We start from the raw sequence: 13,194 nt of genomic DNA, 5'->3' as shown, positions 1-13,194 counted from the left end.
GCTAACCAAAAGTGAATTTTCTCTCAGGGACTCAATACAGCTGATGGGTTAACACATATTTTGGTGTCAATATGTCAGGCTGAGTACCAGCATTATCATTTGCTGGCTAAACAACTTTGGGCAAGCTGTTTGACCTTAGTTTTCTCATCTATAATATGGGGATATTATTTCTTGCCTATCAGGGTTGTTGGGAGGAATAATGGGGGGGAGGGATGTTTATCAGCTCTCTAGCACTGCATAAAGTAAGTGATCAGTAGAGAGCAGATACTTTTTTATTTTTTTTTAAGATTTTATTTATTATTCATGAGAGACAGAGAGAGAGGCAGAGACACAGGCAGAGAGAGAGAGAAGCAGGCTTCCCACAGGGAGCCCAATGTGGGACTCGATCCTGGGATTCCAGGATCATGCCCTGAGCAAAAGGCAGGTGCTAAACTGCTGAGCCACCCAGGGATCCCCAAGAGCAGATACTTTTAATAGGATTACGTTCCTGAGATCACAGAGAGGTTTTGGCTTCTGTGAAAGGCGTGGCCATCTCTGCCCCCTCTAATCAGATTTTCTCTAGAACAGCCTTCTGTGACTACTCATCATTCCTGTCCTTGATTGCTTCTTGACTGGAAATTCTTCAGGGTGGACCCTATCATGGCTAGAGCCCAGAGTGTACCTGTGTATGTCACCTCTCTACCCTAACACTCCCTTGAGCTATCACCAGGCACTAAATAATAATTTGAGTGACCTGAGAGTCCAGCAAGTTGACTGTATTCACTTCAGTGACTTCCACGCTAGAAACCCTTTCCTTTTTTTTTTTTTTAAATTATTTATTTATTTATTCATGATAGAGAGCGAGAGCGAGAGCGAGGCGCAGAAACACAGGAGGAGGGAGAAGCAGGCTCCATGCCGGGAGCCCGACGTGGGACTCGATCCGGGACCAGGCGCTAAACCGCTGAGCCACCCAGGGATCCCCTAGAAACCCTTTTCTGCCACCTGCCACCCATCACCTCCTCCAGAACACCCTCACTGTTCCTAGAGACACTTCCTATAACACAAAGCTAACTCCACCACACCTGTGGGTACAATTTTCCCCTGCTGTCAAGGGAAAATGAGCTCCCTGCACAACCAGTTCAACTTCTCTGGCCTCCCACCACACTCTTGCCACATCAACCAACTCCTTACTTCCCCAAATATCCCCCTCCTCTCTTGCAGTCTGCCCCTGCCTGTTCCCCAGCCACCAACCTGCTCATCCTGCAAAAGCCGGCTCAAAGTCTCCACTGTCCTCATCCAGAAACACAGCTGTGCTTCCTGAGGGTTCCACAGCACTGTCCCTGCCCTCAGGACAGCCCATTTAGCATGGGTTAAAACAGCATGCTTCTGGCTAGTGACTGGAGACTGAGTCTGGAGACAGTCTGGAGCTGTCATATTCATCTGTGTGTGCACACACCCACCATTCTTGACTATGGCTGGCCAAAGAGTCTGAAAATACTTCTTGAATGCACTGTTTAAAAACACACTGACCAGGATGAGGAGTTACAGCCTCAGTGAGAGGCACATGGTTTGTATGTTCTCTTCTTCCTGTGCTGCTCAGATCTCAGCAGAGGTGGTGGACACAGCCTAGCAGGCCGGGCAGAGCGCCCACCTCCTGAGCACCTGCTATGTCTCAAGACTAGCCCACAAGGATTGGTTCCTCTTCCTCATTTGCCTGATCCTCCTTCCCAGAGTTAAATGCCACTATGTCCCACCAGGAAGAGTCGGGATGGTACAGAGCTGGCCTGGGAATGAAGTATCCAGTTTCTGGAAAGAATTCCCAGAGGACAGGTGACAAAGGCCAAGACAAGTAATCATGAATCTGGGAGGAACGTTCTGAGCCAGACTGGAAGAAAGAGAATTAATTCAGAAACAGTGTCCTGCCTGCTACAAAAGGCATGCAAGTCAGTGTACTGAGCAGCGACTAGGCCCTAGGGGATGAGGACACAAAGGTGAACATGTCAAGGGGATCACGGATGGTGGGAAGTTATAGACACAAACAAGCCATGTAAGACACACCAGGTAGAGATGAGAGGACAGGAGCACGTAGCAAGAAAACACTGAAATGGTTGAGTCTGGCCAGCCCGATTCCCTGCCTGTGAGCCACCTCCAAGTGTCCTACGTCAGGGACCATCTGCTGGGACAGGCAGGAAGACTGAGAACAGCTCAGGGGGATCATGTTGCTTGGTCCCACTGGCCAACACCATACAGCCTGGACCCCCCGCCTCCCCTCCTTTGGGTGCCAGCTCTGAGGTCTTCCACAGGGGAACTTGGCCAGGGTAACTTCAACAACAAGGAAGGGCTTTGAAAGGATGGAGAGATTCCTCCAGCGGAGAGATTGATTTCGTCCTCCTGTGCTGTCCCAAGGAGGCCTGGGCGGTCCTGTGGGCCGTGGAGATGGCCAGACGTCGCTCAGCTTTGGCGAGGGATCACATATAGAGCAGCGTCTGTAAGGCAGCTGCCAGGTGAGGGGACCCCTGTTGCCAGCTTCTAAACAGGGAAGGGCTCTATGTCCTGGGAACCTGAGTGAAGGGAGGGAAAAGCCAGCAAAGCACAGAGGCTTCAGCCTGCACTCCGAGCTGCCTGCACAACAGTGGTCCTGAAAAAGGACTCGGGGAACTAAGCAAAGCAGGAGAGGAGTACACTTCAGGGGGTGAGGGTGGGGAGTGTAAGGCAGCCATGGGAATCAAGGGACGACGAGAACTGGCTTTCTCCAGCAGGGAACCCCGTGGGAGAAGAGTGTCAGAGATGGTTTACAGAGAACAGCAGCTAGGATCTATATAATACACAGTCTGGCACTGTGCCAAGCACTTTTACACACATCACCACATTTCATTCTCACACCCCAGGGGCCAGGCATTGTATTTCTCTGTGCTCATTCTGCAGATGAGGGCATCGAGGCTAGGAAGGGTGAAGTCAGTTGAACCCCTAGACCCCACGCACAACACTGTGGGATTCTCTCCAACAGTTGCTGCTAGAGATCAGCAACCTCCAGCCTGTCCCTGCTCTTTTAACCAAGGTGCCTGCCGTGTGACTTCGGGCAGAAGTCCTCCCCCACTTCACAGTCTGTTCTGGGAGGAAGGTTATTACACCAACAGAACTTCAGGCCCTTCTTAGTTCCCAGGAACTGGGAGCTTCCCTGAGAAGGAAGCTCAGGGGACTAGTGTCATAAGGGGTAGCAAGGAGGGGCTCCTGGTGCTCATGTGACCTTGATTCCAGTCCTGTCCAGTCTGTCTGCAGGAAAGTCCACCAAGGAGGTGTACCACAAACCAGGGCCCTGACTTTTATGGGATGGTCCCTCTCATGTTCTGAATTACCCCAGCCCCCTGAGGTGCCCCCTCCCTGGGGAATCCCTGCGTGAGGGAGGAGACCACCAGACCCGACTGGATCCATTTGGGATTGGCTTCCTGCTTCTGTCCCTGCCCTGGGGCTGCTCCTTACCTTCTCTGTGACTGCGCGGGCACACTCGATGAGCTCCCTTTTGGTGTAGCTGTCTGTGGGGCATATCTGGAGCGCCCCCGCCTTCTGCACCAGGAAGATACAGCCGTGGCCCAGGTCTTGCACACGAGTGCGAATCTGGAAGCCGATCTGTGGAGGCAAGCCCAGGGTGGGGAGGGAGAAGCATGATGGATTCTTACCATTGAGGTCTCCCCTGTGTGGAAAATTTTCTCCACGTCCTATGGGAGCCTGGCTAGGAAAATCCCACTGCTCTTGGGAGTCTGTGCTTGCTGGAGTATGGAATTTGGTTGATTTGACTTCCCTTTTTAGAGCCTGTAAAATGCCCAGAGTCCCCAGGAAGCAAGCCTGTGTCTCATCATCCTAGCCTAATGCCTTTCTGATATTTGTTACTTTTCCTGGTATATTGTTTACTTGTATCCGGAGCCACCTGACAGAAATGGTAGTTAGATGAACTGGGGGTGGGGAGGGATAATTATTATTCATTCATGCATTTATTGAGTCCCTACTGTGTGTCAGGGCCTCTTCGAAGCAGGGATTGCATTTACTTTCATTTTTTTCTGCACCCAGCCCTAGAGTAATTAGAAGTTGAAAACATAAAGCTTTTGTAAGCAGCATAAAACATTCAGATTCCTGCAAAATTGTTATGTTTATAATAACACCCCCTTCTTCAGCTGTGTCCCGTGGTGAGGGCCAGCATGCTGGGCCCAGCCTTCCTATCAGGCCAGGTTAAGTTTTCCTTAAAAAGCTACAGTTTTAGAGCTAAAGGCTCAGCAGGCACGCATTCTTTTAATGACCCCTGGGGTGTGTGATTATAAAAGGTATTTTGCCTAAAAGAACCCAAATGAGCTCCACTATGGATCGGCTGCCAGCTGTCTCTTTAAGGCATAATAAATTCCACCTTCCCAAAGTTTGCATTCCTTTTGCTGTTTCACATTAATTTTCATTTTGGTTTGATCAATACGGCTGCCATAAATAAACTGCCCTCCAGCCCAGGTAAGCAACTAAAAAAACACCTTAAGCTTTAAGTTAGTAAATGTTATTTCCTAAGACTCCATGATAGCAAGAAGCTGTGGCTTCTCCTTCCAGTAAATACCAAGAACAGCTACTAAGATCTCAGGTATGTTGAGTAAAAGCTGGGAGATCTAAATTGCTTAGGTGCTATCTTCCAGCATCATCTGATTTGAGTTCAAGGCAGGGCAGTCTTGGGGTAGTGAAAGGCGCTGCAAATGTTAGCTCTGTTATTGAAACACCTAATACTTTAGTGAAAAAAAGTAATTCCCCAAGGCCCAAAGGATGCTTAAATTCACTTAAAAGAAAATTTTCCTGGTTCAGAAGGTGGAGCTTTGCCTGTTTTGGGGTGCTGCCCAAGCTTCACAATCAGGGAGGACTGCTTGTGGACCACCTCCATGTGGAATACAACACGAGGATCATACAAGCTGGCAGCTCTGCAAACCAGCCCACCACTGAGGAGGGGAAAGGCACTCCAGTTCAGCCACCCATCAGCACAAAATGTAGCTATTTGTTGGGCATGTCTGCTGGCTTAAACACAAGGCTTAAACACAAGTTGAAGCAGGGGGATGCTCCATGAAGGCTGAAAACTAAACCTGGCTATTAAGGCTTTTCAGATCCATGTACTTTAACTCCACACACTTGAGGGTCAGAGCTAATCCACAGGCAAGGGTTGCATGTCAAGATGACCATAGATAGGTCTCTAAATGGCAGGCATTGCTGGGAAAGCCAGGTACGGGGCACTGAGAGGAAGAAACAGAATTTCAAAATAAACGTGACCTCACTAGTTCAACCTCCTCACTGATAGATGAAGAAATGGTGCAGGCTCAGAGAAGTGATGTGATTGGCCCAAGATCACACAGCCAGTGCCTGGCAAAGCCAGATGAGAACCCAGGTTGCTCCTACCAGCACAGCGTTCCACCCATCAGATCACTGTTTACTAACTTCATTTTTTCACCACTTAGCATCAGTACCACCCTCTACTCTCCCATCACCAAATCTCTCATGGAAATGCAACATGTAAAATTGATATAATTTGTTATTAGTATACCCTTCTTCTATGAGCTAAAATTTACATCATTGGCTCCATAAACAGTCAATGAGACTATGTGAATCAAAGTTTAAAAGTTGGGTTCAGGGATCCCTGGGTGGCACAGCGGTTTGGCGCCTGCCTTTGGCCCAGGGCACGATCCTGGAGACTCAGGATTGAATCCCACATCAGGCTCCCGGTGCATGGAGCCTGCTTCTCCCTCTGCCTATGTCTCTGCCCCTCTCTCTCTCTCTCTCTCTCTCTCTCTCTCTCTCTCTGTGACTATCATAAATAAATAAAAATTAAAAAATTAAAAAAAAAAAAGTTGGGTTCACAAGACTTATAGAGCCTTAGCCACTGACTCGTTTCTGTATTTTGCTTTGGCTGCAGTGTTGAGAAAATCCTGTTCTGTGTATAAAGCAAACAAGAGCAGCTTTCCTGTAGCCCTCTGACCGTAGCAGAGAGCAGCTTATCAGCCTGAGGTCTACATAAAACCACCCAGGGGTTCATGGTAAGGTGCCAGTAGGCTCCCAATGGCTTACTATGTGGCTCAGCCCAGAGTTTATTAAAAAACACACACAGATTTCCCTAATAGTTTCAGAAAGAGTTGTTTAAAAAAGTGAGCCTTGAGTCAAATGTGCAGAACTTCCAAAGCGCCTCCCTGGGTCAGGGCTCTGAAGAATAAGGTGGGAAACCCCTGTGCTAGGAAGGACCAGGCTGAGAACATTCTCTGTGTCCCACTTCTGCTCCCTGCTTGGAACCACACCTGGACTTCCTGTCTGCGCAATGGTGGGCACTGGGGTAAGCACAGGCCTCTTAAATCACTCTCATCTGGAGGTGCAAGGGAGAAGGGACCTGCTGCCGCCAGGTCTCAAGCCTGAAACCTATGGGCAGACAGGACATCCTCCATGACATCCTCAAACTTCTCAGCCCCCTTGCAAGAGGCCTTGCTATGAAAAACACCTCAACATCCTGGTGCTCAGCCCCTTCCTTGGAGGGGACACCATGCACGCAGCAAAGGATCCTATAAATGCTTGTGGAGCTGGGACAGTGGTCATTATGGAGGAGATTCCAATTAGGAAGCACAAAGATTAGCACCAGCAAACAAGGGTATAAGCCTAAGATAAAGCAACAGTTGTACAAAGCCTTTGGGGTTCTTGGCCAACCCAGGGCTTGGTCCTGGTGTCGAGCCTGTGCCAGAAGGTAATCACACAATTACCTTCTTGGTGCCCGGAGGCCTCCATGAGGTTTGGCTATGCAACCCTCCTATGTGCTTGGCTGTGCAGTCCTATCAGGACAGCCACATGGGAGGGCATCATGAAGGGCATGTTGAAACAGGCTTCACTTATTTTCACTAAGAGGGGCGAACACAACAGGCAGGGGCGGGATCTCAGGATGCCAGCCCCACCTCTGCTCTCAGCCCTTCACCCACAGGGGCAGCACCGGCAGCAGAAAGGCCCATGGGTCCTACTGCTGGCCCAGCCCCCTTCCTGGCCACCAACTCCCTGGGTGAGCTGGCTAACCTCCTCTGTTCCTTCATCTATGAAATGGGACAGAACCTGCCCTACGACCCAGGGCTGATGGACCAAGTGAAAGGTTATATGTGAACACATCTCAAAGTAGAAAGTGCCAGGTGAACGTTCACTGCTGTGACGAGAGGCAGCCTGCTGAGGAAAAAGCAGCACAGTCTGTGATGCCCTGGGTTTGAATCCTGATGTTGCTATGTTTCCTTATTTACTCACTCGAAACTTCACTTATTCCAGAAAGTTATTTCAAGTGGCTTCCACACTGACTCTTGTAGCTGGGTGGCCTTGGACAGTTTAAACTTCCTGAGCCTCAGTTTGCTAACCTGGGAAATGGGGAAGAAAAAGGATCGTACGGCTGTGAGGGTAATGGGCTAGCACCCAGCACGGACCTGATGCGTTGTATGGACTTGAACATCTCTATTATTCTTTATCATGGGTACATGGGCTAGCTAAGGGGAGGCGCTTAAAGGGGACAACACAAGCAACACACTCTACTGCAACTTCCCAGAACATTCTATACTGCTGGAGGAACATCTGAGAAAGGGAATGCATTTTTAAGTCTGCCAATGAAAAGGTAAAGGCTTTAAAAACAAGAACTTCTCAAAAAAAAACAAAAAAAAAAAACCAACAAGAACTTCTCAAAGTGACACTAAGTTTCTCAGCAAATCTGACCAGCCCCCAGGGTGACTGGACTTACCACCAGTGTGTATTATAAAGGAATGTTGCTCAGAGACATTCGACTTGGGGTTTTAAATTGGTGACTGCAGCAAAGCATGACTCGAGCATCAAGAAAAACCCTCAACTCCCTTCTTGCCCAAATAAAAGTAAAATGGGCATCGTCTCCTGGTTTTATGCCTTGGGGGGAAATTGCAAGTCTGGCCTTTATGAAGTTTTGCATCAAGTTTCAACTGGAGGAGGTCTCAGAAATTCAGATTGTCTTTACTGCTGCAAACTAAACAAAACGTACAAATTTTTCTCAGGCTCTCAAAACAATCACATCTGAAACCCGGTCAAATATCATTTGCCTGGAGAGTGTATGAATACTGAACAGGCAATAGTGGACGCTGGCTGACGGGCTTTACATTTCTCCTTTGGAAAAAAAAAAAAAAAAAAAAGGAAAGAACCACGAGTGCACAACAAAAACAGGCCATCACTTGCCACCTACAAAAAGTGTGTCTTGGAGCGGAAAGTTTTAGAGAATTCTAGTGTAGACACCCATCTCATTTTTGGGAAAAGGCTGTGGTTTTTGCCACAGGCTCTTGACAAATAGTCCTGCCAGCTTTGAAGACATGCAGTATTACAAGTGGTCACAGTAGAGTTCCCTTGGAGACAAAGCTGTAGTCACTAGATCTTTCCCCCCAGCATTTATATTTAGCCCTTATGGCTCACAGGATCTACATTTCCCTCTTTTTAAAAGAAGAACAGTGATTTTAGATTGTGCAGTTGCCTAAGGGTTTTAAACTTTCCTGAAGAAAGTAGTTTTCACAATGATGTTAAGGGGGGTTTGAGTTCTCCATGGCAAAAGCAGCAGATAAAGCTCCTGCTTGATGTTCAGAGGGCAGAGCTAGTGCCTCTCCTGTAATTGTCACATTCTGGAAAAGACCAGAATGCTGACTCGGTAGAGCAGCCTGCAGGACTGCAGCAAGGGAGCAGCTTCTTATTTGCCCTGGACAGAAATACTTTCACATGCTGTGATGTGGGGCCCTCTTGGATAGAAAACTAATTCCACAGTCTTGGAATAAAAAACTACATTGCTTTAGGGATCTCCCCAACCTTCTCAGTTTTCTCCTAAATATCTGTCTGGCAAATGCACACAAAGAATTTTCCTTAGCAAGCCACTGGTAATTTTATATTCTCTCTGCCCCTTTTTTTGCTCCAGGTCACACTACTCTTGTGTCTGGAATGTAAAATATAACTCAGGACACAATGGTGTAAAGGGAGAATCTTAATGAAAACGTCAGCTGCTACAAACACTGGGCCAGGAACTAAAGTAATTTTGTGCTGTGCTTTCAGTGATACCTTTTCTTTCCTGGCTGCCCTGGCAATATTTCGTATTATGCTTCATGGTCTGGGTTGCAGGAAGAATATCTGCTTGTTTCACACACAGGCTAGGGAGCTCTGAAGAACTCAGATGTGGAAAGGTCTCCATGGATCAGGGGCCTCCTCACTCAGTAACTCAGGTCGGGCAACATCTGAACCCACCAGACGGCCATAGATTCCATTTTTAAAGATTTCTGGAAACAGATCTAAATCTTGCCAACAGCCTCTTCGTCTTTTCAGTCCCACAAGCCTAACACTTCTTCCTTTTGTCCAAACTGTTCCTTCCTGTAATGTAAGTTCCCTTAGGCTTGTTTAGGAGATTCAAAATTACACAGAATGCTGATATGTGTGGAGGGGGTGTGTGCTGATTTTTCTTTCGGGGTAGTGACTTAACAGACTCATTACAAACACAGTTTTTCATGCTGCAGCCTAAATACTCAATGGAACTAAAATCTACAAGTGCAGGCACTGTTAGAAACCTACGTCATCCCATGCTAGATATATATGTATGCAAGTGCATACATATGAAACTCCTGTTTACATGCGTTGTTATGACATGTGTTAGCAAGTGATTTTGTTTTGGGTCATTTCTGCATTATCTCTGGGGGTCTTTGTGAAGACATGCTTAGAATGCACTCCTGGCAGACAGAGCACTAAGTGACCTGGGAACACAGACTGTCACAAGCTGTCTACTTCATTTGGGAGTATCATAAACAGGATTTGTGCTTAATAAAAGGCTCCCTGAATGTCACAGAATGCAGTTACCTTCATCTTCCCAGTGTCCCTGCCATCTACTCCACTATTCTTTATTACAGACTGAGCTCTGTGTCTCTAAGGAGTCATACGGTAGCTCAGCATGGACACCTTCTGCGTGCTAACACTGGCACGGCTGTGATTGGCCACGCACAGCTCCAGCCAGCCTGTTTGCTTCCCAGTGGACCACTTGATTACTCAGGCATATCGGATGTGAAAGGGGGCTCTTAGAAAGTGGCCTCTGGGATTAAACTTTTGCCAAATGACTCTTATGGGTGTAGGCATTCTAAGCAAAGTCTATGTTTGGCTGCTAAGGAAAGCGAGTTTAGGGAAGGCAGGTAGGTGATAAAGAGGAGTCTACAGGAGATGTGGGGGAGGGGGACAGTTTGTAAAAAGCCACCAACAGTAGTCAGGCAAGATTTTGGGTCTCAAATGTAGGCAATCCAGCCCTTTCTCAGATGGGGCAGTGAAATTTCTTACTTGGCTCTTCCAATACTGCTGTGAGCCTTTGGAAACCAGGAAAATCACTGAGGAGGAGGATGTGCCAAGCAAGAAGAAGATGGCAGCGTGTGTTCTGCCCTGGGAGTCAGGCGATGGGCTGGGAGACAGGTAACCAGGCTGACCGCTCTGAACAGAGGGTGTCTGTCTGAAAGCCCGCTTCCCCAGATGGACCTGTTGGCCTCAGAAAGGACAGTGAGCCCTGAGCACAGCCTGGGGCTACTGGGTCTGAACCTGGTTTTAGCTATCAGGCCGGAATCTTCTAGGGTGGAGCTAAGCTATGAAGAATCCCCCGGGAGTGGGTACCAGTGTGCATGTGCTTCTCAAGACAGGGGCTTATGGTGGCAGACCTCCTCTGGTTCCGCCGTGGCTGCCGCCATCTGGCCCTGGAGGGCCAGGTGCCCATAGTCACTGGTCATTTGTGAAGCCAGTCCTCCCAACTCCTCCGGGTTAGTAACCGACTTAGTCATCTGGAAAAAGAAAACAAGCAAGACACACACACACACACACAACACAACACAACACACACACACACACACACACACACACACACAGAAAAAAGCATGAGAACCATGTGTTAATACCACTGGAAGCCAAAGGGTTTCATTCACTTTTAAGCTCTGGGCTTGCATCTGGGGCTGGACATGGGAGAGGGCAATTCAAGCAAAGCCCATGCTGCAACGTGCACAACAGGCCAGGGCCCCTCTCGGGCCAGCAGGTCCTGGAGGGGCCAGTGGGTGACATGCTAGGCTCAGGCTGAGTAGACCTCCCCCCAACAATGGTCCACCCTCGGGGATAAGTGCGGCAGCCCCAGCCCTCCTGGCCCCGAGGGTCACCAGGAGACTCCCCTAGGGAAGTGCAGGGGGCGTGAGCCCCGGGCAGGGCACATCCCTGGTCATGTGCTTCTGCAGAGAGCTGACCTGGTCTCTGGGAACCCAGAAGCAGATCCCACATGGGCAAGACAGCATGAGGATAAGGCCTTTAAGGAAATCTTGACTGAGAAGTAAGGGGTGAGCCCAATGTCTGGGTGGAAGATATTCTGAGAATACAGCTTTGTAGTAAGTTTATACCAAAGGATGACAAGGGTTCAGCCACAAATTTGGTTAAGAGTACACTGTAGCCTAAACGGTCCAGCTCTTTTCATTCTTAGGAAGTTCAGTTTTTTCCACCTGCTTCATAGAAAAACTTACCTAAATTTGTTCTACCTAACTAACACACCAGTTTTTAGTTTTTCTTTGTCCTCTGACAGAACGTCTCTCAGTGCTCCCAACAGCAGTTTTAACTGCCACCCAGAAAGGTGTCCTCGATCCTTCTGAGTAAAAGACTTCTCCCCTGCTGCACTTCTTCTCTCTCTTGGTGGCATTAGAAGACCTTGACTTTAAAGGGCTTAAAAAAAAATATTTTAAATGGCTCCATATCCACTAAGGCTGGATGAGGATGGGTAGCAGTCTAAGGCATGTTTGCCAGGAAATGTCACAGGCTTTCAGGCTTAGGTGTAGGTTCCCAAGGAACACATGCTGAACCCTGAGAGACAGAGAGGCTGCACCTTAGAGCTGCTTCATTTGCACCCTGCCATGGGGAGCACAGCGATTCTGGGGCATCCTGAAGTGGCGATGGGGATCCTTGCCAACTCAGGGTCTGGGCCAGCTAAACTAAGAGCAGCCATGTAGCCCCCAGTGGGGCTACTAAAGAGAATGGACCTGCTGAGAACCTAGGCCAGGAGATGTTCTAGAAACAGGATGAGGCCACTCAAAATATTTTCATCTCCTGCTACGCTGTGCTCCCTGCTCAGAAGACTTGGCACTGCAGGTCTGCCTGATTTGACCTGTGCCTTGTCCCGGAGCCCCCTGAGCAGTACCAGCTTGGGCCTGATTCCAGCTCTTTGAGTCACTGAGATGGGCACTGCTCCTATTCCTCTTCCCAGCCCAAATCCTATTAAGCAACAATGAGCCTGGCATGATCACAGAGTTTCTAAGGAGGAGTAGCAGCAGCCAGGGAAGCCTTTGTAGTCCAAGCTCAACCTCTAGTGGACACATGACTACATGACAAAATCATCCCGAGGTGCTGGCCGGGTGGGGCAGGAAACACGCCACGGCTTAGTCTGGTGGTCCCTCCAGCTGGGAGGCTACTGAATCTCTCAACTCAGGCTCATGTGGCAGCAGCAGAGAGGCAGCTTCCAAAATTTTATTCCATGACATCTGAGCCTTGGAAGGTCATGAGGAACTTTCTTACTATGTACTCCTATTTATTCTTTGAGGACACCTTTTGTACAACTTTTTAACACATCAGAAGCATTCTCTCTCAATGCCATTTGTACCTAAGATGCACATGATACAATTCTAATGGCAATATATTTTAGCCAAAAAAAAAAAAAAAAAAAAAGGATGTTGAAAATTGCCTCCAAAGGTTTCATGTCTTCTGTTGTCAGAGATATTATCTTTATGTAATCATGCTGTTTCATTTTGCCTAAAAGACAACCTTACTGTCCAAGTACTGTAACTTGATTCCATTAGACAATCTCTGTTCTACCCCTACATCTTCTTTTGTATTATAACTTTTTAGAAACACCTCAAGTCCTTTGTGAGGTGAATAGGATTTTTTCTTTCCCCTTACGTCCAACTTCCTTCTCATTTTCTCTCCTTCCTTTGTTCGCCTATCCTCATGACCAAGTTACAATTATCTGTAATTCCCTCTTGCAGCTTTTCCATGAAATGGGAGCTCCAGTGGACAGGGTTGTCTAGGCCACAGGCAGCCAGAGAGACCACAGATAAAGGACAGAGCTGGGACCCAGAAGGAACTAGAAACACGGGGTAGACTCTCTCCAACACAGACCCCAAATTGAAGACTCAGTGGTGGTACTAT

At 48.1% G+C, this 13,194-nt stretch overlaps 1 protein-coding gene across 7 annotated transcripts in view; it reads right to left on the bottom strand.

Annotated features, from left to right (window-relative positions):
• Positions 1 to 13,194, bottom strand: part of TLN2 (talin 2) — a 426,489-nt gene that overhangs the window by 49,071 nt on the left and 364,224 nt on the right. For 6 of the 7 annotated variants that reach the window (XM_072808970.1, XM_072808972.1, XM_072808973.1 and 3 more), the window contains 2 exons: positions 10,683 to 10,802; positions 3,460 to 3,606 (listed from right to left, as the gene is read on the bottom strand). In XM_072808970.1, the coding sequence (XP_072665071.1) occupies positions 3,460 to 3,606; positions 10,683 to 10,802 (267 nt within the window). The remainder of the gene's footprint in view (positions 1 to 3,459; positions 3,607 to 10,682; positions 10,803 to 13,194) is intronic. The other variant, XM_072808976.1, reaches the window with a different exon arrangement.

This window comes from Canis lupus, chromosome 32, assembly GCF_048164855.1.
Source record: "Canis lupus baileyi chromosome 32, mCanLup2.hap1, whole genome shotgun sequence".
Lineage (NCBI taxonomy): Eukaryota > Metazoa > Chordata > Mammalia > Carnivora > Canidae > Canis > Canis lupus.
This window is presented reverse-complemented; position numbering and strand designations above follow the sequence as displayed.